The sequence below is a fragment of the Uloborus diversus genome, chromosome 1, assembly GCF_026930045.1.
Source record: "Uloborus diversus isolate 005 chromosome 1, Udiv.v.3.1, whole genome shotgun sequence".
Taxonomy (NCBI): Eukaryota; Metazoa; Arthropoda; class Arachnida; order Araneae; family Uloboridae; genus Uloborus; species Uloborus diversus.
In genome coordinates, this window is record NC_072731.1 from 52,244,989 (window position 1) to 52,271,871 (window position 26,883).

At 31.5% G+C, this 26,883-nt stretch overlaps 2 protein-coding genes across 2 annotated transcripts in view; one reads left to right on the forward strand and one right to left on the reverse strand.

Moving 5' to 3' along the window:
* Positions 1-886: 886 nt before the first annotated feature.
* LOC129234570 (protein lin-7 homolog C) lies at positions 887-6,264 on the reverse strand. The gene has a single exon (XM_054868592.1). It carries the CDS (start codon positions 6,132-6,134, stop codon positions 5,541-5,543), a length of 594 nt encoding a protein of 197 aa, XP_054724567.1. The 5' UTR covers positions 6,135-6,264; the 3' UTR covers positions 887-5,540.
* A 292-nt stretch (positions 6,265-6,556) lies between these two features.
* The window catches only part of LOC129234571 (ubiquitin carboxyl-terminal hydrolase 5-like), a 53,639-nt gene continuing 33,312 nt past the window's right edge, over positions 6,557-26,883 (forward strand). The window contains exons 1-4 of the mRNA XM_054868593.1: positions 6,557-6,664; positions 8,527-8,652; positions 19,357-19,402; positions 20,476-20,594. Of these exons, the coding sequence (XP_054724568.1) occupies positions 6,569-6,664; positions 8,527-8,652; positions 19,357-19,402; positions 20,476-20,594 (387 nt within the window). The 5' untranslated portion in view covers positions 6,557-6,568. The remainder of the gene's footprint in view (positions 6,665-8,526; positions 8,653-19,356; positions 19,403-20,475; positions 20,595-26,883) is intronic.

Below are 26,883 nucleotides of genomic sequence, written 5' to 3' on the forward strand. Positions count from 1 at the left end.
AAAAACAAAGCTCAAAAATTTTCGGGTCCCTTCCAACTCCCTCCCCTTTCCCCCCAATTCAGTTCCTACACAAAAAAGTTCTCTTGACTCTCTTTTTCAGGACCCCTTACGGTCAGGACTTTTTTCTTCTTTTTCAGGAATTTTTGCTTTTCCCCACTTTTTGCTCCGTACCGTGCGAAGGTTTGGTTTGGGTCCCTTTTCTTCCACTTATAGGCTGATTACTGAATAGTCTGTGGCCTTTGGCTCATGCTATTTGGGAGTCCCAAATTGGCTCAAACTGTTTTAGCAAACGGCAAAAATTGTAATGTTTGGCTACAAGAGGGCCCCGAAAAAAATGTCTGGCCTGGGGCCCCCGATATTTTAATCGGGGGTTCATGTCGACAGATTCTGGGGGTTCTAGGGATCCCAGAACCATTATAAGCTTTACAAACTAAGTTTGATTTACAAAATTTTTTAATAAAATTGAATGACGACAAAGTTTAAAAATTTTCGGGTCCCTTCCGACTTCGGGCCACTTCCGCGCTGCGGAGTCGTGCGGTACGTAGTTACGCCAGTGTGATATAGATATCGTGAGGCGGGTGCTTTGGGGTTTTGAAATGTACATTTATACTTGATTTCCTTGTAGAATAATGCATTGAGATCGTTTTCATTTCAAGCTCAAATTTCTGAAGAACACACAAAAGTATTTAAGCAATAAATAACTTTTCCTAAACATTGCACAACTTCTATTTTACAATTTTATATCATAAAACAATTTAAAAAAAAAAGGACGGGAGGAAATATCACTTTACATACGTGAGAAAGTTTGAAACAATTTCACATTCATATTAAAGAACCAAAATGTTTAAAGTTATTATAGTACAGTAAGTAAAGATTGCAACAAAAGTTTTTCATATAAAATGCATTTAATACCATAACCTAAGAATATACATTAAAATGTACAACACAAACATTAAATTAAAAAAATAATAATAAGTTTACTTATTATAATTGGGCACATAAAAGTCCTGATTTTCCCCTACTTAACTAATACTTTCTACTGTAATAGACACTGTCCAGAAATTTTTGCCATTTTTTGGGAGGGGGGGGGGATAGGCAATTCCATAGTGTCGGACGTAAAAAATGAAGAAATATTTCTCAGTTTTAATTCTATTTACCAAATATAAACTGATCCAAAATGATTAAATTTATTTACAAGATACTTACTACATCCCACTGAATAAAAAATCATGTTAGTTTTTCAAAATAGATCCCTAAAGTATAAATTTCAAGAGTTGGTGTCAGACGTAAACACACAAATAGTAAAATTGATGGTTCACTTATTAAAAGTCTGAATTGGCTTACGTTTTAGTTTTAAAAACAGCTTAATTCTTAAGTATACTTATGATTGAAGCATATTTCAGTTTTCAATTGATATTATAAAGAATAAAATTATTAAAAAGATTTTTTTCCCTTGGTGTCGGATGTAAATTTTCGGTGTCGAACATAAATTGTCCATATTGTACATAAACTATTGCTCTTAAATGTAAATGCACAACAATGACTTCAGTTATAAATATATAAATTATAGGTTACATATACTGAAATAAAATTTAACAAATAAATTCAGAAGTAGGGCTGGTTGGGGGAAGTGGGTCACCTCCCTAAAAATGAAATATGCATATGGTTTTTAGAATTTTTTCTATTGATCATCTCATGGTTCATTACACTGATTGGTTTTGCAAAAATTTGGGTTTCGTGGAATTTTTTCTAGGTCAGAGAACTTAATCAAAAAAAAAAAAAAAAAAATTCTGAAAAATATTTTTTGGCGAGTTCAAGCAACATTTTTCAAAGAAGTATTTCCCGATTAGCTTTTATTATTCTCTTATGATCAATAAACCTTCATATACAGTTTAACTTAACGTACATACTGCAACCAGAATATTAGAATAAAATATTATTAATAACTGTTTTCATGGAGGGGTCCAACCTACGCTGCAAATTTTTGCTATAAGCAGTCCTCTCATTATGGGGTAAGTGGTTCCCTTCATAATAGTGAGGATTTGAAAATCGAATGAAATATTTGTATCAGTGAAATACAAGACTGCCATGATGACTTAGTAGGAATTGATAGTTAAGCTATAAAAACTGCTAAAGCTGGTAACTATTTGTGAAACTTACATGAAAAACACCCAATAAGATTTATGTAAGTCTAATGTTGATAATGGTTCTTCCATAGCCAAATTTACAGACGCATTTTTATTTAGTGTTTCCAAATTCTTTTTCAACTTAGTTTTGGCTAATTTGCTAAAATTGATCTTAATTGACTACATTGCTTTCATTTAACACTCCTTTATATGTAAAAGTAAAATATGTCTAAAAGCTTTCAATAAATTTCAGATGAAATTGTTTTGTTTTTAGTTTTGAAATTTTCCTTGATACAGATTTATAAGATAGTAAATACCTCATAAATGGATGCATTTGCTAAAAATTAATTCACACTAAAAATTTATACTTTATCATATAAGACTCCCCTTATCCTTTTTTTAGATATGCTTCATTTAAGTTTAAATAAAAGGGGGATGACCCACTTACCCCTTACTATGGGGTAAGTAGGACATCCATTCAATTTTTAAAAAAATATAATTGTAAGGAATATTTTAAGCATTATTTTAGAAAATAATGATAGACTTTTGTTTATTAATAATGTCCAAAATAAAATAAGACAATAAGTTTTTTTTTTGTTTCAAAACTTTTGTATAAGGTTTCAAAAACTAACTATTCTTGAAAGGGGTCCTACTTACCCCTACCAACCCTATAATTTCATAAGGTTGTTTTTGATGCATGTTTCACTTTTACTTTGAAATTAAAGGCAAAAAAGGAGAAACAAAGTTCAAAACATATGCTGTTTAAAGGAATGCAACAGTGTTGGATGTAAAAATTCTTTCACGTCCAGCACCTAGATTTTAGTAAAAATTATTCACTTGTTACAAAATGAAAATAGGTTATTTCAATGAGATTAAAAATCTTACTTTGTACACAAAAATACATGCATGTAGCTTTAAAATTATTGGCTCAGCATAATTAATTGCGCATTTTGGTGTCGGTTGTAAAACACGTAATGTACCCCAGAGGAATTCTTTTATAAACCAAAATGAATTATATTTTGACACATTTTTGCAACATCACCAGCAATACATTGTATATTTAAATGGTTATTCATCTCAATTCATAATTTTAGTATATATTTTTTGGAAAAAACAGAATTCCTTTGAGAGTCACCAAATATGGTTTGAAAATACTCAAGATGTTGACCTTAGTTTAACCTCCTGTAACTTATTGATAATTGAAGTCGTGAAATTTTAGACAGGCATTTCACAATGTAAAACTTGTTACCTTTAAAATGATATCTTATTTGTTTAGAAATTTTAATTTTGAAAATTTGGTCATCTGGTTGACCTTATCATGGAATTGACCTGAAGTATGTACGGCAAAATCAGAAACACAGGGGAAATATTAGTTTCATGTGAAGTTAACAATATGTAGACAATCAAGCAAGCAAATATCGGCAAAGTTGGGACTTCAGTGGCTGAGTGGTAATGTCACTGAGAGCAGAGATTTGATTTCTGCTTTTTTCTAGGGTTCAGTTTTCAACTGCTTTTAGTTTTCAGCTTGTAGAAGAAGTAAGATTTGTTTATGAAATCAGCAAGTAAATTGTAAACTTTTTAAAAAATGTAATAGGACAATGTTATGACAAGATACATTCCAAATTGCAAGATACATTCTATACAAGCACAGGCTGTATTTAAGAAATGTTTGAAGGAACTCACAAGGGACTATATCTTGAGGACAGTGCTCCCCCCCCCCCCAATGACACTGAATATGAGGCTTATTTATGGGAAACTATGTAGAGGCAAAAGATTTTTTTACCTTCTGACTGTATTATAAAAACTATTTTTTATTTTTATATAAGACTAATACTTATAAGACAAGTGTGTGAAAGTTTACAAGCCTGAGCATACACATATAACTGAATTAAATAAATATCGCAAAACACATGTTTGGAGAGTACAACTAAGCCAGCTTATTGGGATTGGTGAAAAGAATGTCCGGTTTCATGTAATGAATTTTTCAATGTCCCAAACTGTTGCAATTTGTCCTTTTCAACCTAGATATAGGAATATCTTGCTTATTAGAATAACTTTTCGTGGGAAATTGTCTATTCGATTAAGCAAGCACAACCGTCCAAGAAAAGTCCTTATCAATTCAAGAATTCCTCAGCTTAGATACAGGGTATGGCGATATATATCATCATATATATCACAATATATATCCGATATTTTTGAAAATATCATGATATTTTGATATTTATTTTTTCAACTACGGTGTATTTTCAATGTAAAAATTATATTAATCATACTAATGTTGTTCATTTATTATTAAAAATAACCAAAAAGTTATGTACTATATTTCTAAGATGTATTAATACATCATTAATGCAGCAAAGTAATTTTTTTTTGTTTTATATTCATAAAATTATCAGTAATGTTAAAATTTTAATTATATTAAAAGTGCCTAATTAAATATTACATGTTGGTCGGAAAAAAAGAAATGTCTTATGACTGTGCAGTGACAAATGCATATTTTTTATTTCTGAATTATATAACTGTGTAAAAGTAGCTAATAGAAGAAAAATGAATAAAATAGCTAATGCTAAATTAACTCCATTAAACTTGATAAAAATGTAAAATAAAATATTAAATTATAAATAATGAAAGTTACCTTAATTTTAAGATAATTTCAGAGTGATTTCGGATGCATTTACTATTTTAAAGACTTATATCAAAATATCTGATATATATCAAAATATCTGATATGTATCAAAATATCGGACATTTTCTATATTTGGAAAATATGATATTTTTTAACCCTGCTTAGATATCAAGTATTTAGCATCAGAAGTAGCCCAATCTATGACTTTCAAAAGCTTTTTCTCATATTTCGAGGTACATATTACGATTATCCCCTAAGATCAGGATAAAACCCGATGACAAAAAGCAGTTTCAAATCAAAATTAACTCGATCTATGAGTTGTAATTTAGAAGTCGATGTAAAACACACAGAAAACATCAACATTGTTATGTAATGAATTGATTCATCAATCTACATTTTTGGTTTTATAGGATATGTGGAAGATATAAAAATTAAATACCACATAATTTAATTGGAATTTGTAAAGAAAATGAGAAAAAAAAGGGATGCCCATTTTATAAAATTTAATTTTTTTCACAACCTGAAATATTTCAAGCACAGAAGCAAGTAAAAATTCTCAAAGCAGAAAGTTTTAAAAATACAATGAATGCATTACGTACATGGCAGTCAAATTACAATGCAATTTTGATAAACTAAAATCTTGCTTTGTAAAAAGAAGTAAAAACATATAGTCATGATTAAATTCCATTGTTTACACCATAATTGAACTATGCCTCACATAACACATTTTTTATACTGCAAAATTATTTAATGATTGGTACTTATAGTGTTAGGTAAGGAATGAAATTTTAATGATTCTGACGGCGACGCAATGCTCTTTGCTTGTCAAATCTCAACTCCATTTCCTCAAGGACTTTAGGAGTGTAACGAACAACTAGTTTAACTGTTCCTTGAGCAGCTTTCAGTAATTCCACAGCCTTCTCATGATTTTCTCCCTCCACGCTAACTCCATTGACAGACAGAAGTTGATCTCCTCTTTTCAAACCACCATGACGATCAGCAACCCCACCAGGAATTATTCTGGAAATATAAATTGGTGAGTTTTGTTCACGGCCTCCCATAACATTGAATCCCAACCCTTCATCAGTTTTTGGTAATTCAACAACACGGGGATGGGCGTGGCCTTCACTCGCAGCAAATGCAGCCACAGTAGCTTTAGCTGTAGCACTAGCTCTAATATCAGGACTACCAGAGATATCAACTGTTTCATACACATGTTCATAAACTTCTCTAACTGCAGTGCAAAAATCGCTTTGTAGAACTTTTTGAAGAGCAGCTAACTTTTGGTTTGGAAGCTCTCCACTTTTTTGTAACTTTTCTAACAACTCTATAGCTCTCTTCACATCTCTTTCAAGGGTCAGAGGTTCAGCAACAGATGCCATTCTTTATATTTGTTCTTAAAAAACGTCAAATCAAGTAAATTTTCCAAATAACAACACGGAAAATTTACGTTTGTTTGCAAATTCAGCATTCACAATTTTGACAGTTACAGTCATGGTCTAGTTCTTGTTCTTAAATAATTATTCACTGGGTATGTTCCAATATAGTAGCCGGACAACCACGGTTAATTGATGCTGTAATTTTATTGAGGTTTTCATCGCAAAATCATAAATTAGATCACTTCCACAATGCTCAGAATGTTACTAAAACTAACTATTGAACAATGACTCGTGTGCTTCAAATGTATAAAGGTTTGATTTAAGATTAAAAAAAATATATCAGTTTTGTTAACTGTCATTTTTTACTCCCTCTCCGGCAGAATTTCCATAGATCCCTTCAACCGTAACCATAAGCGCTGCTTGGATTCAACATTGTCATGGCCACACAAATGCTTGATGTTAAAAATGTCAGGATTCCAACTCCTGGGGATAAAATTTATAAGGATGAATGCGTTTTGTGTTTTGATACCCCGGTATTTATAATTAACTGCTCCATTCTTTGTTTAATGGTTTATGTAAAGAAAAAGCATTGCTAATTTTGCAGTGACAAAGCTGTTTCGTTAATCTTCACAGTTATTGTACGTTTAGCTTTAATAATATGAAAGAGTTTGCGTGTCAGATAGCCCTTTACATGAAAAAATAAAATTATACTTTTGCCATTGTAATAATTTTCACGTGTTTACCTTTTTGTCCACAAAATATTTTGTAATTCTGTAAGCTTCCTTTGCATTGTCAATCGATGATATTATTGACGAAACAAAAGCAATTATTCCATGTTCTCTCATTTAAATGGGTATTATACCAATTAGCCGTAAAGGTCTTGGAACGGATCAGTTACATCATTAAAAACTTGATTTCCCAGTGTTTGTTTCACTGGTTCTGAGAAAATGATGCGTATTTTCGTGTAACTAGAATAATGTTTCAGCTTCTGTATATATTTTTTTAAAAAATTACTTAAGGAATCTGTTCAATAGTGTTGTGTTGCAGCGACTAAAGTAAATTTAAGCGAAAGGCAATTTTTGATGTGGAGGCCCCAAAGCAGAATTCTTCAATTTGCAACATGTGTTGCAAAAGACAATGCTGATTCCTGCTGATTTTCTACAAATTTCTGATAACTAAGCAAATAATTTTGCAGGTATTCTGTACATTTTCATCATTTCTTTAAACAAGAAGAAAATTTAAAACTTCCGCAAGTTACGCTTCATGGGCAGGAATGTCAAATTTTATGGGCCATTTGAAAGAATTTTCAAATTTGAAGTAATCTGCCGAATTTCTTCAAATTACATCTAAAGTTAGAAGATATTTGCAGAAAATCAGTGGAGGTTCTGCATAAAATCATCTTTGACTGCTCCATGCCCCTTAAGCATCCTGGGTGATCAAGCCATATGATGGCTGGGTCAAGCAACTATTTTCTATTCAACGTCTTTGTGTAGCAATTTCTTGGTCGCATTATTAGCCATGTGCTAATACTGTGAGGGGAAACACTGCTTCTTAGCGAGACGAGATACTTGAACATTGTCAAAGTCACTTTCCTATGCCGGGCTGATGAGTGCTAATAAGCACGAAACTGCAGTCCTCGGCTGGAAATGACTGAGCTGGCAGTGTATTTCATGTATTGTCAAAATGTTCGGAACTGTTCCATGTTTGGAGGAACAAAAACCAAAGTGCCAAGAATGTGCATGAACTTTTAATTTGTAAATGTTTTTTTGCTGTAAGATTGCAAACCTAACAAATAAATGAAATTATTATTTTTTTCTCCTATCTGTATAAAACAGTTTTGATTTTTGGGTTAAGGTTTTTGAAAGAGGTCATGTTTCTCTGTATATAATTGCATTTTTTGTTTACCATTATGTTCCATGATATTCTGAAAGTAAATTTATCTTATTCTGCTTTGGAATGTGGTGGTTATCGGAAATTTGGGTGGAAGAATAAGTCGCAATATGTTTTGGTTTCTTGAACTTTAGTGTCTATTCTTGGATTTAAAAGAATTTTCAATGTCCCCTTCCCTCCCCCCACTTCTTTAAAAAAAATTTTTCATTATAGTCAGACAAATATTACATAATTTAATTATTATTTTAAGTTCTAAAACCAAAGTACTTAACATTTTACAGCAGTGTTGATCAGTGAAGAATGTCAGTTCTTGTAATTTATTTCAGCTGTTCTTTTCCAAACACATTATGATTAACTTGCCTCAGTTCACTGACAACTCCATTTTTGCATTGATAAAGAGGTTCTGTCACAATTTTGAAATAGCTATCTATCTATAGCTCTTTCTTAACAAATCATACTTTTATACTGTTTTTTCATGTTACTTACATTATCCTTATTTGTTTAGGAAAGTGAATTAGGTTTATATGTCTGCATGAACACTTTCTTGGGCTTTTGCCGGAAGCATGTTGATCTTTACTTTGCAAGAACCTCAAATTCCATTTTTCTTCATCTCAAACGATACAAAATTGAAGTAAGTGTTTTTCATAACTATAAAATGTCATATTTGAAAATATTTAATATTGTATTAATATATGTTTTTAAAATATTTTCTCAAAATGTACACATGAATTAGTGTTGAATTATCATTTAGTATCACATGCTACGTACTATACAGCTGGGTTATCACATTCAGAGACTGCAGTTTTGTTCTAACTAGAACTCATCAGTTTGGAATAGTGAATTACCGAGCTGGAGGCAGATGTCATCTCATTGAAGCTGAGAGTGCCATTAAACTGGTATATAAAGTGGATTTATCCTCACCAGCGAGGGTTCGTAGCAAGGTGCGGTTCAACTTGTGAAATGAAGACAAAGCTTGGGTATTTAGCAGTAAGTTATCGTCCCTAAGCCAGGGCTAAAGCAGAACTACATGCAACATAGCAGACAGTTTGGTTACATTATAGCCCTGGCTTAGAGGCAATAACTAAACTGCTAAATACCAAAGCTTTGATTTCAATTCACAAGTCGAATCGCACTATGATGTGTACACTCGCTGGTGAGATAAAATTCACGTTATCTACCAGTTTATAATAGCACTCTCAGTTTCAGTGAGCTGACATCTGCCTCCAGCTTGGTTATTCACTATTCCAGACAGATGAGTTCTAACTAGAATGAAACTGCAATCTCTGGATGTGATAACGAGGCTGTCTGATATATTGCAAGTAGTTCTGCTTAGCTCTGGTTTAGGGGCGGTAATTTAAATGCTAGATTTAGTACTAGTTTATCAAATAGATCTCAATACATTCAAGGTGCAATTGTACTACAGTAAATAAGTCGAGTCATTCACTTGGTTTGTTTTAATCAAAAGTTTTTCCTTGAAAACGATGAATTCTTTTGTTTGCATTCACATCCATGATCTACAGCAGCGTTTCTTAATTTCTTTAATTTGCGAAACCCTTTTTAATGCTCACTTTTTTTCGTGGAACCCCTGGTTTTTCGCCAAAAGTTTACAGTGGTGTAGTCAGGATTCTGTTTCAGAGGGATCTCTGAGAGACTATCGCATGAACTATTTGTCATTAAATTGCTAATTAAATAGAGTTCTTTATAGATCATCCTAATTATTGATAATTGTTATTTGTTGTAGAATACCAATGCCCTCCTATTTGTGATTCTGAGTATGTGATTATTTTCTTATTAGGACAAGAATAACTAATGTGTTTTACCTTCAATAGTGTCAATACTTTACATAAATGAACACAGAAAGGTTTTTTATTCTTAAAAACTAAAATGCCTCTTATTTTTCAACAATTTTTTAATTTTTTATAAATCAAAAGACTTTGTTGTCACTGTGTAACAGACTCAGACACAACTAGAAAATTTAGACGCTTTTGACTAGTACCGCTGTGTTAAGCACAAAAGCTGAGCTCAAAATAAGAAACGCAAAGTTTTATGCGTATTTGATTCAAGTTCCACTTTTTCAGAATTTTTTAAAAAATATTTCCCATTCACAAATAGCCCCAAAGCATTGTATAGGATAAGTAAAATGAGTTGAGAACCACCTCGTGACAATAAATCAATTTTAATAAAAAGTACAGATATGACTTTTGTGCTTATCATGGCAGAGTACTGCTTCTTAAATTGGTCCTTACTAGTTAAATATTGAAATTCTCCTTTCAACTGCTGTCATAGATACTGAGAGAGTAGCTAGTATGAAGAGCAGAAAATTTGAAATTGAGATAAAAATCGTAATTTTAGGAAATATTTAGTAATGTTGTAGGAAAAGGAGTTAGGGATGCCCTCCCGAAACTTTTTCAACATTGAAGTCACTTTTCAATAACTTCTTTCGGAATTTTTTCAAAATTAAAGTTTTTAAAATGCATTTTTAGGCTACTTTTCGAGCCATGAGGTGAGAAGTGAGGAGTAATAATGCTCAGATTTATATACAAAAGTAAAAGGGAATTTACTTTTAAAATTGAAAAGGCATTATTTTTATCAATATTTTGAGTTAAAAATTTGAAATGTGAAAAAATAACATTTATGTCTCACGGAACCTCTGAAAGAGCTCTTTGGAACCTTGGGGTTCCGCAGAACACAATTTAAGAAATGCTGATCTACAGTATGGAACTGATTATCTGAAATGATTGTCTCAAAACTATTCTGGATAATTTTTAATTGGGGCAAACCTAACCTGTCAGAATTGTGAAGGCTCTGCAGATCCTTAGCACAGCATTATGAAGCTGCTAGGTTAGGCTTGCCCCAACTATATTTGTCTTCTGTCTTTTTCATTCCAAATAAATGACAAAAGAATAACTAGATGAGGAACAAGATACAATCAAGATGTAAAACAACTCTCTGGAAGCAATAACTACTATGAGATAATGCGGAAAAATAGTGCTACTTAAAAAAACTTGTTATTTCTAATATTTTTATCTTTTAAAACATTTGTCTTTTATATGCTGAATTATTTGTTTTTGACTTATTCGTATATGTTTTTTCGGCGCTACTTTGTATGTCTAATATTAATTTTTTGCTTTTGCTATATTTATTCATCAATCTTTTAGCATCTGTTTTGAGTTTCAATAGCACACAACAAAAAGCGCCCATGTAGGGGGGCAAGGGGGGCTTGAGTCCCCCCCCCCTTTGAAATTAGAACTTTCGTGCTTTTAGTACTTGTTTCTTTTGCAAAAATGTAAAAACATTTTTTCTCCAGCCATTAATGAATAAGTTATTAAATATGTCAAATTTCAATGACTCTAATCTGCCCTGAAATCAGTTTCCACATGGTAAATATCCAGCTAAACCACGTCGAAAATATTTGAGCCCCCCTTTCAACTTTGCATATGGGCGCCCATGCCGCTTAAGAAGTTGCTCTTTTTCTTTTAGTATCATTCACAGAGTAGTGTATTTGCTTAGACATCTTTAATTGTAAAGAAAACTCACTCTGTCTCTCAGGAACTTATTAGCATATGATCGAACTAAGGAATGGAGTGGAACACATCTTAACTTAGATCCACTTTAAATAAAGGTAAAATCAGTTGACTTGACAACTTGACAGCTTAAAAGCAAATTCATAGTCCAGTAACAAGTCAAAGTGCAAACAGTACAGTACAATAAATTTCTTTCTTTTTTTTCCTTTTCGTTCTTTTGATATAAATCTCGAATCATCTTTGAAAAACAGTAATATTCAGTGATGTTCCCATCAATTTTTCTGAGAGTATACTCCCAGTAATCTATTATGCACAATTTATGTATGTGATCATATCAGGGTTCGTACGCTCCGGGAATTCCGGGAAAACCGGGAATTGTCAGGGAAAATGACACTGCCAAAAATGTCAGGGAAAAGTCAGGGAGTTTTCAAATTTTGTCCACCAAAATTTTTTTTTCCATTTTTTTCCCAAGGAATTAAGTACTATGAGATCTAGTCTTCGTTTTTATTGTGATTTCACGAAAAAAATTGTAAATTTTTATCTAAACCGACGCTGGCACTTAAAAACTGCAATCGAAAAATGAACGTTTTTTTTTCACAACGAAAAATGCGCCAAAAGAGCGAAGATTTTCTTACATGGAGTCAGTGAGGGGAACGCATTTCTTTCTACTGCCTTAAGTTTTAGATGGGTTGCCACAACATTCTGTTCGGTTCAGGGTTCGTACGCTCCGGGAAAACTTGGAATTATCAGGGAAAATGACTTAATCAAAAATGTCAAGGAATTTTCCAAATGTGCCCCCAAAATTTTTCTTTTCCCAATTTTTTCCCAGGGAATTTCGTTTTATAAGATCTAATCTTCATTTTTATCGATGTATTTAAAAAAAACTGTAACAATTTTAAAGCAATGAAAAAAGTGGCGACCCAAAAAATCTTCAGCAGCCGCCATTTTTGGCTCTCAGTAGTTCCCAAGGGAAAAAAAAATCAGGTGAACAGCAATTATGCACAAACTCAACAGGAGAGAAGACAATTTACTGCTTCGGAAGCACAACCTGTAGATGGGAGGGTCGATCGGGGAAAATGTTTTTTTTTTTTGTTGATCGGAAAATCATTTCAGCTACGTGTTAAACGTAGTCGCCATCTTTGGTCATTCACAAGATGGAAGTAGATACGATCCAAAAATGCCTAAGTTTCTAAAAACAAAGCAGAATTGGATGTTTTCTTTAATTGAAAACTGATGAAAACAACAAAAAATGGTCTGCAAATTGTTTTTGTATTATTATTTGAAATAATTTTCTTGAGAAATGAAAAATTTTGTTCTTAAAACTTAATCTTATCCTCACTGCCTCGGACGCAAATGTGATAAAAACTTTTCAATGAATTGTAGTATCATGAAGATTTATTATTTTTTAACTGTCTTCATGCAACAAATTAAAAAAAAAGTTATTTCTTATTTTTGGGCATAGCCGCCATATTTGGTCATTCCCAAGATGGAAGTACACAAGCCTTTTTCAAGTGCCTAAGTTCCCGAAAACGGCATTAGATGTTAATTGCAATGCAAACTATTGAAAACAACACAAATTGTGCCCTTTTTTCCGGATAATTTGTAATTATTTTCTGGAAAAATGCAAAATTTAATCTTCATAACATTTTTTTTGTTTTAATTGATTTAGACTCTTATGTGCTAAATGCTGACTATTTTGCTTTTATTGTAGTTTTTTAAGGATTATTAATTATTTATTACTACTTTTATACTACAAATCCAAAAATCTACTTATTATTTTAAATTTTTCACTTTGTCGCCATATTTGATCGTTTGCACAATGGAAGTAGACTTAAACTTCCAGAAACAGAATTGGATGTTTATACCAATGTGTAATATTGAAAATAACATTAAATGTGCAAAAAGTTATGAATTTTTGAAAATTAACTATTACTTTCTGGAAAAGAAAGTTTGAAATTTTAATGTAAGCGTCCTTTAATATGTGAAAAAAAAAAAAGATTATTGGCATTGGCCTATGATTGGCGGATGTTGATTTTTGTTACTATGCATTACATGGTACGCCGATTGATGCAACAAGTTAATCATATTTATACTGAAATTTAGCTTTGCATTTTGCTCAATATGTCTCGTTTAACCTACTTATAAGAAAATAAAATGTATTGTAAACCAAAAGCGGATGCTAAAAGGTTGCTGCAGGACTACAGCAAAATGCTATAATATTACGCGTGACATCAAAGAAACGCTAAAATAAGTTGAAAGTACTCTGTTTTCAACAAATAGTAAACAAATTAAAACAATTTTGAACAAAATGTTTAAAAAAACTTAAAATTTTGACAGAGAAAACAAACAAAAAAAAAAAAAACAAGTTTTTTTTTTTAAATCTAAGGGGAGAAGTTTCAGTTCTTCTGCATCGCTACTTTAAACAATTTTAATTATTTTGAAAATATTACTATTTAAACTTAAATTTTGAATGAAGCGAGTAACCTGGAATTTTCTAAAAAACAACCTGGAAAACCTGGAAAAGTCAGGGAACTTTTTTTAACCAAAAGTGTATGAACCCTGTCATATGCATAGTATGTCATAGTATGAAAATTTATGAAGCTTGAGGGTATATGCTAGGGTGTCCCAAGAAATAACGGCAAAAAAAAAAAAAAAAATTGTAAATTGAATACGCATACACTCCAAATTTTTTCCATTTCACCTCAGAAACATGAGAAAATTTTTTAATTACAATAAAATAACGGGAACCCTAGCTGACTTGAGGTCAAAGTTGGACCTGAAATCCTGTACGGCGACTACAATGGAAAGATTGCTAACAGTATAATTCCTTACTACAAGCAACATCCATTTGCTTAAAGCAGATATTTACAACACTGCAAGAAATATTACTGTACATATTTTTGTGTCAATGTTTGGTTTTTGCAGTCTGGATAGATCTTCCGATGCTCTTGAACGCAGCGTAACACAAATCGTTTTTGTTCCTCATCAGCTTTTAGCAAACCATGAAAGTCCTGTATCATTTTTACCGCTCTTACTGCTACTTCCTTAACTGCTCTAAGCAATGAGACTCTTTTTTGCATCCAGGAATGAAATATTAACCCATAAAGAGAGATTCTCGTTGAGAAAACGTTCATCTATTTTAAGTCAAGTAAACAACGACTGGCTTTTGGCTGATGTGAAATCACCAGTTGTTTTCTCTGCAAAATAATAAAATAACTGTTAACAAATACACAATATAAAGGGATAATTAATTAAACAACTAGATGAAATCAATGTGCAAAACTTACCATACCTACAATGAACCACAAACATCTTCCTTTGATGGAATGTATCTTTTCTCATGGCTCGAGAAGTCCTCTCTACGTAAATCTGTCATCATTTTTGATTTTGTTTCTTCTTCTACTTTATCATAAAAAAGAGCTAAGATTGCTATTTTGTCAGACAAATACCATAAATGTTGGGTGAGTTTTTGTACAGCAGCTTTTGAGATAATTGGGTCCACGTTTTTGTACGCTTTCAAAGATTTCAAAAAGCACAAATTTTCGTTGGGTGCTTTGACTGGCAAAATGCATTGAAGCCATGGTTTTACGTATATTGTCACTACAAACAAGCAGACATCCAAAAATGCTTCATTTGCCTTCGTATCTAATTTTAGTTCTGAACTAAATAGTAATAGTTTTAGGGAGTAAATCACTCGAGCTATTCATCGAGCTTTATGTATGGCTCCAAGTGGTCTGATTTTTAAATTTTTCTGTATCACACAGAAAAAGCCAAGTAAATTTTCAAGTTCGAGTACAGTTCTAAACAACCCCACAGCCCCTCTATAGCACTGTAATATAGTGGGATTGATGGTTTTTCCAAGACTCTCTGAGATTTTTAAAGAGTGGAATATCAGAGCTTGTTGACTAGCATTATTTTAACTTCGAATACTGCCTTTAATACCAGTTCATGTATATGATGGCAGCAAGCAAAAGAATGCATTTCTCTATCAAATATTTGCTCAACAAGGGCGCGAGGGGTGGCTTTCCCTATGTGACTTCACTACAATAGGTACATCGTATTAAAAATCAATTTGTATTATTTCCGCGCGCTCCTTCCGCTTTTTGGTTCTCTTTCTTTTAATTGACAATTTACTTATCGGAAACCCATCAATGTTACACCCAAGTGCGTCAATAGTAGCTTCAAGAATAAACACAGAATCTCGTATACTTAACTGACACCTGTCCAGTGCAGCAGCTACTTTGGAGTTATAAAATCGTGCCTCATTACATATTTACTTGTTCCAGGTTCTGATTTACTTACTCCAGATTCTGATGTACTTGTTCCAGATTCTGATATACTTGTTCCAGATTCTGATATACTTGTTCCAGGTTCTGATATACTTGTTCCAGGTTCTGATATACTTGTTCCAGGTTCTGATATACTTGTTCCGGGTACTGATTTATATGTTTCAGGAAAATCATCTAAATGTATATTTAGAACAATGTTCACAAAATTCCGAGGATGTTGAAGCCAAATATATTTCAACATGACTATTTTCTTCATTGAAATCTCGAAATTGAGCCCTTTCCTCTTTGTCGGCCAGTTTTTTTATTCATTCCACCTAAGTGACCGCGTCAGCCAGGCTCTTTTTGGAGTTGCTAGAAAATCCTATCTTCCTCTATTTTGATTAACTGAATTGCATCAGCATGTGTGATATCGAATAAGTTGTCACTCACAAATTCGTGTTGGCACTACCTGAATACTTCTTGTAGTTTCTTTGCATTTATTGGACGTTTCTTCAAACTTGATACAGGTTTTTAAGTTTCTGCTCACAATTCGACAACGTTTTGGTGGAAATGCGTGCCTTTTCCCAGATTTGCACTTTCACTGATGGTTAAATTTACTTCTCGAATGTTATAAAACAAAACACACAGAACTTGTTCGTTATAGGGAACTTTTGAGCCTGTAATTTGATGTTTTACCACTCCTATTAAAATTACCTCTTTTTTTGAACTATGCAACTCCACTGCCATGTTTCGTTCACTATGGAAGTACTATACTGCGCTCGCTGATCGGAGTGTATTCGTACTGACACATTTGAGGGTTTGCACATTGCCAATGATAAGCCCCCAAACATCTGTTTTGACTTCTTTTCTGTGAACCATATATAGCTGTTTTTAGTTTCTCAAAGTATAGCGTCGCCAGCGTTCGCTCGCTTAGGAATACACGTGCTAGTTACACGTTTAGTCGCAAGTCGGCACAGGTTACCGTTCTTCAAATCGTCTGAAACTTTTTTTGCTATGGTTTTGATATAAAAGTAAAAAAATAAGAGGGTATTTGTTAAAAAAAAACTTTCATTTTTTTTGGGACACCCTAGTATACGCTATGTGTCTAAAAATGTTATACGGAGACCCTGTATGGGAACACCACTGGTAATGTTCGAGTTATCGGACTTTGAGTTATCACGAATTGACTGTATATTGTGTAGTAGACATCGTTAGAAATCGGTAAAAAATCCTACTAGTCCTTCAGACCACCACCATGAGTACTCCGCAGACAATATCACTGTTCCACTTTAAATTTAGCACAAAATTAGATAACCTAAAATTAATGATGGTATTGTTTAAGGTATTTTAAATATAACTGTTTCGTTTTCAGCGAATTAATAAAATATGAAATATGACGTTAACTTGTAGCTATAAATATAGAGATACTTAAAATATGCAACATTGCTGTTCTGCAAGAAAGTTCAGAATGTAAACATAAAATTAAGTTACAATGGGAACATTCAATATTAATTAGCAATGCAAAACGAATAAGCAAAAAACAACATTTTTCTATTGATGAGTATTTTTCAATAAACTTAATGTTTCAAAATTAAAAATCTTTTGTCTGCAAAGTTTGGCAATAAACATTCAAATCTGCTATCTGAAACAGCCAAATGAACCTAAAAACCGATTTCATTAAGCATCCTATAAAATAAATTACCAAAAATTTTACACTTTAATTTGTCTACTTTTATTTAGAATCAGGACATTATTTCTCTCCTTAAGTGTGATAAACATTGAGGAAAATGGATGAATGTTTTAAAATTATATAAAACTATTTGAAAAAAATAAAAGAAAATCTTTGTAAAAAAAGTCAACCAACGGTTTTGCTTATAAATAGCCAAACATCGGCTAGGCTAATGCTTTCAAATTTTTTCTACTCATGTGTGATCAAAAATAGGTCCCCCGTACTACTGAGTATTTTTGTATGGTAGTCTGAGCCAAGTTTCACTGGTCTGGGACCAGTGGACCAGCAGTGATTCTGAACGCTACATTTGTTTCTATTAGGTATTAAAAAACATTCTTAGACACGAGTAAGTCACGATGCAGATTATATGGCAAATGCATGTTTTAGGCCAAAAAAGGCTGTGTGTTTCTCACTTTATAGTAAAATATCTCATTAAAAATATTTATTAAAATAACATTAATGTTTATTAGTAAACGATAAGGTTACATTAGTAAATTTGAAAATTATTAGCATAATTGGGACCTTTTAATATAAAGATTCAGCAATTGATCAAAATTAAAATTCTGGTTGATTAGTTTTTGGTTAACTGGTTTCAGAATAAGAGGTTTTGATCTGAATTTAATAAGTTTAAACATTTAGTACCGCTGATGTAGTTCTTAATGGGCATTTTTATTATCTAAAAATCAAATGAAGAGTTGTTAGCAAACATTCAAGAACTGTCAGCAAACATTCAAGAATTGTTAGTGAACATTCAACCTTTATTTCTGTAATCTGATTACAATAAATCTTTTATGTAAAACTTTTTTTTTTCCTCTTTCAAATTTCATGCATAATTGAATTATTTTATTCCTCTATATCGCTTTTATCTTTTAAAAACTTTTTAAGTACATTAGGGCCATGCCATGAAAAAGAATAAATTTTGTTCCATATGTGGTAGATCTTTGTGTAATTTCAAAATGCAATAAGCCAAAAAGTTTCTCGAAAGAAATCAGACATCCATGTGCGTTTTCTTGGGCAAAACATCTTTGTTTATTGCATTTCTTAAGTACCCACTACTTTTGATAGGAAATATAGAGCTATCATGTGACCCAGACCAGTGAGAAATTTTAAGTAAATAGAGGAAATCGTTAACTCATGAATCTTTCAATGAAAGTTATATTGTGATTTAATTATTATTTTAAGTTCTAAAACCTGAGCAGTTTCTCACAAAATGGCCGATTTTCTATGGAACGGCGCACTTTTTTTTTCTTTTTGGTACTATCACTAAAAAAAAAAAAATTAGTAAGAAAGCAAAATATATATTTAATAAATTTCTAACTACAGAATCGGAGGATATATTGTTATAATGAAGGCTGAAGAGCTTTAAACTTCTCTGGTTCAAAATGTGTCCCTCATGTGATAGGTAAACTTCATTAAAAAAATGACTATTAAAAAAAATTAAGATTTCTTTTTCGCTCATCAAAACGTTTGAGTCAAGTACTTTTACTTGTTCACCAAATTTTTAACTTTCAGCTTTTATTATTTTGTATATATTTGAAATTGTTAGAAAAATTTAGTCAAAATTGTTGTGACTGTGGAATTACCCATAACATTAATGTTTTTCCAAAATAACTCCACAATGTACTTATATTAAATTGAAATGTAACTTAAATACAGTACCAAATGTACTACAACTATTTATTTTGTTTTATTTATTAATTATTTATTTTAAACTCTTAAAAATCATTACTTTACTTTTAATTCTAGATTGTATCATAAATTTAGTATTTACTTTTGCTTTTTTGTTGTAATGTGTATTGAACATTTTATTACAGATTGAAAATAAAGAGGCAGAGAAAGTTCCAACCAAGCTAGCTATTGGTAATAATACAGATTTTTAATTTATGTAGTATTTTTTAGCGTGAAAAATAGCCTTTGAATCATTTCTTACTTTATTTTGCCAATTTTATTGCTCTTGTAGACAAATTGAAGCTTAAAATTTTAAAATTGTTGATGGGAAAGTTTTTTTGATGGCTGTTTGAATTCCTTTAAACAAAAATATTTATCATTTAAAAATCACTAAAAAAAATAATAATGCTAAATTATCACAAAGCTTTCAAAAAAAAAAAAAAAAAAGCATTTGCTTTTTTTTTTTTCAATGTAACAGAATTATGAGCTTTTTTATGTAAAAACATCCATCAAAACTGGGTGTCATAACTGGGCTGTGAGTATTTTGCATGGATGGATATTTGTTTAAAACTAAAAAAGGACTTTTTTTATGATTTACGATCAAAATTTTACAATTGAAATTCATGATAATCAGAAAAAAATGCCAAAAAATGATGAAACTGAGAATTGGTCATGGATTTGGAGTGAATTTGGAACAGTGGTGACCATCTTACAGGCCGTAAGTTGATCCTTGTGGCCTGTTACGTTCAATTTTATAAATTGAAAACCATAATTAGTCGTTATATATAAATTTGGACCCAAATATTCTGAAATTCACATCTGGAGAACTGATTACGAACTTAATAAATAGAATAAGCATCTAGTAATGATGATAACAGTTCATTGTTTGTAATTGTCTTTCATTTCCATGTTTCCAAATATTGTTGTTGCCATGTTTCCAAAATTATATGGGCACTGGCATGTGTGAAAATCTTAATATAAGTTGCTGTCCTTTGATAAGAAAAAAAAGGTTGGGTGCCACCGTGCTAGAACAAATAAAGTACCAAATGTTGTTGACCAGACATAAATTTTATGCTTTTTTTTGTTGCTTTTTACACTTCAGTGCTTATGTTCCCATTTTTAAATGCATTTTCCATAAAGCTCTCTCGTTTTTGTGTCATATGTGATTCCATTGCATCTACTGTATCTGTTTCTGTGATTCTGCAAATATATTACATGTTTCTGTTTGATTTGCTCACATTACACGAGATTTTATTTGTCTTTAGGCCTTGAAGGAGGTTTTGATGTTTGTGGAAAGAAATATGAATACGAAGACAAAAATAGTTTAGTTCTATTACCAGCATTTAATGTGATTTCTCTACCATGTGAATCTTTAGCCGAAATTGTAAGTTTCACTGGATATTAAGTAATATAGTATAGTTATTGTAAGGTTCCCTGCATGTTTTTACTATTATATTTATTTAAAAAAATAATTAATTTCGGTGGATTTAGATCTGTAACTAATTTACTAGATTTATCTTTTCGTTAGCTTTTGAAACTTGAGTTTTGAGTATGATTAAAATGTTTTTTTTTTTAAAATCAGTATTGAAAAGATTTTGGTTGAATAATATTTAAGAATGAAATTTTAATTTGAAGAAGTGCACTATTTTTTGAGGTATAAGTTTAAATCTGAGCATCAGCAGGGGTCTGACCAGAGGATGTTTGGGTCCGTTAACGGACCCTTCGCGAAAATCCGATTAACCAAAACGAACCTTTCACAAAATCCCTATCAACCAAAACAGACCCTTCACAAAATTCTGATAAACAAGAACGGATCTTTCACAAATTGTTTGTCGAAAGAGCAAATCTGAAAGCCAAATAACACATATTTGGGTGGATAAAACGGATAATATTTTTGGAACCTTTTTTAAAGTCAAATTAGAGGGATCAGCTTATACAAAATCTGCTAATTTTGCAAAGAAAACAAAAATTGGCATTCTTGTGATGCTCCTGCAAACGGTAAATAAGTTACAGGATTATTTTGCTGCTGCCAAATAAATATCATGCTTGTTGTTTGTTTCTTGGAAGGAAATTTAACAGCTGAAAATAAGTTTGGTTTTAAATAATTTTGTTTGTTTTATCAGAGCTAATTAACAGCGGTGTTGTTGTAAACTTTTCTGAAAAGGCTTTGGTACTAAGCACTTTTCTCCCCTCTCATGATTTAATAAGCAATAATAATACATATCAGCGAAATGAACTTAGAACTGCAAAGGGATAGCAAGGGTGATGGGGAAAAAAATATGATTGCTTATCGCCACTTATCCACTTATCGTTTGGTGTTAAACCTTTATAATGACTTGATTAGAAAATGTTCTCAACATTTTACCAGCTCGTCAATGTTTGCATTTTTAGTGTGGTGCGATATTCAACTTATTTTGGAAGAAAATTTTATGGGTTTGATTTTTGGGTGCTAACAAGGATGATTAACTTTAAATCAACTCTTTTACTTACCTTTTTTTTTCTTTAGATGTCTACATTTTGAAAAATGCAATATTTTAACATTTGATATGAGAATCATATTTTGTTCTTTTTTCAAGTTAACTTCGCTTTATTAAGATGCAAATAAATGGAAAGTCTTTTTTTTTTGTTGTTAGAACGCTCATTTCAAGTTTTTAGAGCAAAATTCAATTTTCTTTTATGAGTCAAAAATTGAAATGCTGAATCGATTGTTTAATTTTTTTTTCTTCGCTTCAATTGTGTCCACAAATATTAATGATATGTTTATCTTAGGACTCTAAAATGCAATTTTAAAATAATTTCATCGAAAATATTTCTTTTACTAGCCGTTTTTATACTTTTGATGAACTTTGAGAATTACGATCTCTTTGCATCCGCTATGAGAATCCGATTTTTTGAATTTTTGATGTTTAGTACACTTTGTTAAGAGGTAAACAAATAAAATCTCTTTTTTTTTTGTTAAAATCACATAATTTATAAGTTTTAAAAGAAATTCTGTGCTTTTAAACAATGTCTTTGATCAAAAAGTTAGATGCTGAACCCTTGTTTGAATTTTATTTATTTTTTTTTTTGTTACAATTATTTGAAATACTGTACAGAAATATTTCTGGTATAATTTTAACATAGTGTAAAATGGTAGATGAATATTGATACTTGAGAAAGCGATGCTGTCTCTCCCCCCCCCCCCTCCCCCGTCAAATACTATAAAAACATCCCAGAATGATATTCTCAACAAAGAAAAGGAAACACTCGACTTTAAGTTTGAATGATGCAGTTTGTACCATCTCTAAATTCTAAAATTTCGTTTTAACAATTTTTTTTCGTTGCGAAATTATTCGACTATTTACAAAATTTATTTTTTACAAAATTATTTGATTTTTCACAAAAAACGGACCCTGTGAAAAATCCTGGACAGACCCCTGATCAGGTACCAAGGACAAATATTGTAGAAGTAGTGTAATTGCTGCACCAATTGCACCATACTGTATCATTTTGTTGAATCCTGTGCCATACTGCTCCCAAATGAAAATTTTTGGTAGGGTTGCACTAGTTTATGCCAAAATAGGTGTTTTTTGTTCGCAAAGTTGCATTATCATCAAGGTCTGAGTACTAAAGAAGCCTCTGGATCAAGGTTTTTGTTACGGTCGCAATTTTTACAAAATGCGAAAATAGTATCTCAAGTACGAAAATAAAGCAAATCATTTTCACTTTTTTGCTAAATAAAAAATTAATTGAAAAAAAAAAAACCTGCATGATCCGAGAGAGGAAGCATGATGATGGGTTACTTAATCTTTCTAAAATCTTAGCTAAGATGTTTAAATTAGTTTTAAGTTGATCAATACCTAGTCTTAATGGGCATTATATCCCTCCGAGAATTGCATTCTTTGGAGGATTAGACTTACAACGTTTTAAAAACCAAACATATGTTTTCATAATAGTAAGAATAATCAAAGATATTTTATTTCTTTGAAGATATAAAGGAAATTTGAATTTAATTTTCAACTGGAAATAGAGCACACTAAGACCTTCAGAAAGATATGAGAATGTGTAACACTTCAACATTTTGCTAAAACCTTTTTCTTAATTTTAGCTTTTGTGCTAAAGAACATTAAAACTCAACTTAAATTAGCCCTACTCTGAACCTGGTAGCAATCCTTTAGCATCTGATTTGATTTTCCCCTCTTAAAAGCATATAGTGCAAAGTAAATTTAGCTTAAATGTACTTGTATTTTTTTGCAATTTTTCGGCCCTTGAGGCCTCTTAAAACTGGCCTCAAAATATAATATTGTTATTCAACTAAAAGCAAAATGTACTTTGGAAACAGAACATGATGAATCCTCTCTGAATTAAAATTAAAAAATAAATAAATAAAATTGTCTTTATGGCCCCCTCTTCACCAGTAAATTTATTATATCATCATTGATACATATTTGAGGATTCTTTTATTCTTGGAATCCAATTTAAAGTACAGTCAATTTGTGATAACTCTTATGTCCGCTAACTCAAATATTACTGTAACTCGAAGTTTTTATGAAGTCCTGACCCCTTTGTCTTTAATTACATACTAATTATTCTCTATATCTCAAAGTTAACTTCCTTTAACTCAAAGTTTTTTCAAAGATGACTCAAAACTTATTTTGAAAGAACAAAAAAAAAAAAAAAAAAAAAAAGTGAGAAAAAAAAATTAATTCACCTTCACTTGCAATTTCTGCACAATAGGACTCGAACAGTCCGAGAGCCAGGTACAAATTTGGTCAATCATTTCCTCTTGAACGATAACACAAGTCAACATGAATTTTGTTTCTGGCTTCTGAGTATTAAATTGTGGTTTGTTTAATGTTTCTAATAAAGAGAAAAATAATTATTTAGATCAAAGTTTGGTTTTGTAGAAACTAGAAGAATATTTTGAATTCTTAAATAAAATATAGGATTTTTTTTAAGGACTCAAGTAAAAACTTTTTTTCCGAACACTAGTGCTTTTAATTTAAAAATAATACAATAAATAACAGTTCATAAACGTAAAATAATAAATAATCAAGCTCAAAAATTAATAGTTTTGGTGAATTTTTGTGTTTGTATGGACTGTCTTGTATTAAACCCTAAATATAATCCCCCATCATATTCTCATTATACTGCCCTTTGTAACATTTTTCAAAGCCCAGCACATCTTATTGAAAATGTTCTCCTTGCTCCTTTGAGTGGACACCCATATTATCTTTAAATTGGTTTGGTAACAGTTAGATGTCTTAGTGTTATTTCTGGGATTAGATATCCTACTGTTGCTCTGAGGCGACAATATTAAGTTTGAAAGACATTCTACAGCCCCTAATTTTAAAGCATTTCAAACATGTTTTCAATCAATTTTTGATAGTTGTTAGCTCTTTTATTTCCAAGAAAACCATTCACTACTGCTTTAAGACTCCCAAGCTTGTTTTTCATTAGGATTGAGTAATTGTGTGAACTCATCACTGTTTATTATTATTTTTTAATTTGTGGGCCAACGAAAATACTTGATTTAACGTTAGCTTCAGATAGTTTGGAAAAGAATTTCTTTAAATATTTAAAAGCTTTAAAATTTTTATCCAGAGTTTTCACAAATTGCCTCATTAGGCCTAAATTTACATGTAATGGCGGCATCAATATATTCTTAGGGTCCACAATTGGTTCCCATTTGACATTGTTTCCCTATATGAAATTCGACTTGATCAGGCCATGTACCCTGTAGGTAATGTACTGAATCTGCTCTGCTATCCCATTAGCAAAGATACTTAGTATACCCGCCTTGGATTCTCACCAGAAAACCAACCATATTGAAATCTTCTACTACTGGCCCAATCATATTCTGTATATTTTAATTTCTCCAGTACCATTTTAACACTAATGTATTTTTCCTTGCACATAACCGAATGTGCTAAGGGAAGACTGGGTAATGGATTACCATTGTGAAGAAGGACTGCTTTTAAACTTTTTGAGGAGGTTTCGATGAAAAGTAGCCAGTCAGAAAATATGCATGGTATGCCTATGTCCTCCAACAAACCCGTCACATAATTACAGTAATAAAATCCATCATCTTTGGTGAAAAAACACAAAAACAATTTATGACGATCTCTTTGATCAGTTATTTTTACATCATTTTCAAGCAAATTCCACTGTTTTAATCAAGAAGCAAGGATCTCTGCTTTATTCTTGGGCAGGTTGAGGTCTTGTACTAAGTCATTGAACTCTGTCGAGCTGATGAGTGGGGCTCTGGTGTTGACGCTATGAAAATTTCTCCAAGAATCTTTTCTTTTATTTTAAAAGGGGGGAAAGGGTACCAAAACGAAGTCTTGGCCTTGTTCGAAAATGAGATAGTTACGTCCCTGAGCAGATGATAAATTAACAAAAAACAGATTCAAACAACAATTTTTTTTCCCCACGCTAATCAGATAAAATCTTCAAAACATACTTAAAGACATAAGCCAGACAAAAACAAACTTTGAATGCTGTGGATGGATATTTTAGTGTTTTTCGATGCATAGTATCAGAATTTATGCATTAAAACAGAAACACACAAAAAAAAGTTTTTTTTGTTGACCTGTGTAATTGGTGAGAGGCATCAGGGAATGGCCTATAAAAGATGCCTAAGCAAGTACTCTGTCAATGATATTAAAAGAAAACTAGTATGTTGTGGCCATCACAAAACTTTCTTCTATATTTTTCTTTTTTTTTTCTGATCCTTCCCCATGCTTGATGAGGAAGCAATATTCCCAACAAAAACAAAATTACACATGCAAAAACTTGACAACCATCCCAATGTCTGAATTGCAAAAGCAAAGCAAAGAGCGAAAATTGAAAGTTATTTTAAAAGCCTTGCTTGGATTAATAACTACCGATTAATACTTGCTGATAAATTTTTCTTCCATTCCATTCATTATTTCTTGAGATACAGCAGTCACAATTGACGACAAAAAAACGTTCTATAGCTCAACCCCCGTTTGAGTTATTGACACCAAAATTGAATCAGCACCTGTTCTTGTTAATGGCAACATATGGACCAAATTTTGTTTGATTCCGCCTGTTACTTCCTGAGGAATAGCAAGCACGCCTAACTCAAAAAACCTCCCATTGCTCCACCCCCCTTGGAGAAATTTGCGCCAAAAACCAATGGGCATATTGTGCTTAAAAACTTTTAAGTTCTGTAATTTTGTCTGTTATATGTACATATTAATTAAAATATTCGATGGTTTTTAATAATAAAATGTCGAAAACCGAAACTAGTTGTAAGTCAAACTTCCAATAAGTCGAAGTTTTCGGTCATTCCCTTTAGATTGAAGTTATCAAGAATTAACTGTATATATTTTTAGTGTTTGAAAAAATTATTTTGTATTGTATCAGAGATTTTTCTGAGAAAAAAACATTGTATACATAATTGAACTATTTTCCAGGAAAAAAGAAAATTCACAATTTTTTTTTAGAAAAATAAAGAAAAATCTCAAAAATATTTTTTTTTAAAAACAAAATAGGGCCCAAAAAATGAAACCTGGATTTACCCCTGTAAATAACAGGTTATGCTGATTGCTATGTAGATACTGACAAGGAAAGAGCAATAAGAAATAAAGTGATAACTCGGGTTGTTGTTTTTTTAAAGCATGGGAGATGGAAATTTTTGAAAAAAATATTTTTTTGAGATATGGCAT

Excerpts from the sequence above, each read along its gene's own strand:
- LOC129234570 (XM_054868592.1), bottom strand. The coding sequence starts at position 6,134 with ATGGCATCTGTTGCTGAACCTCTGACCCTTGAAAGAGATGTGAAGAGA.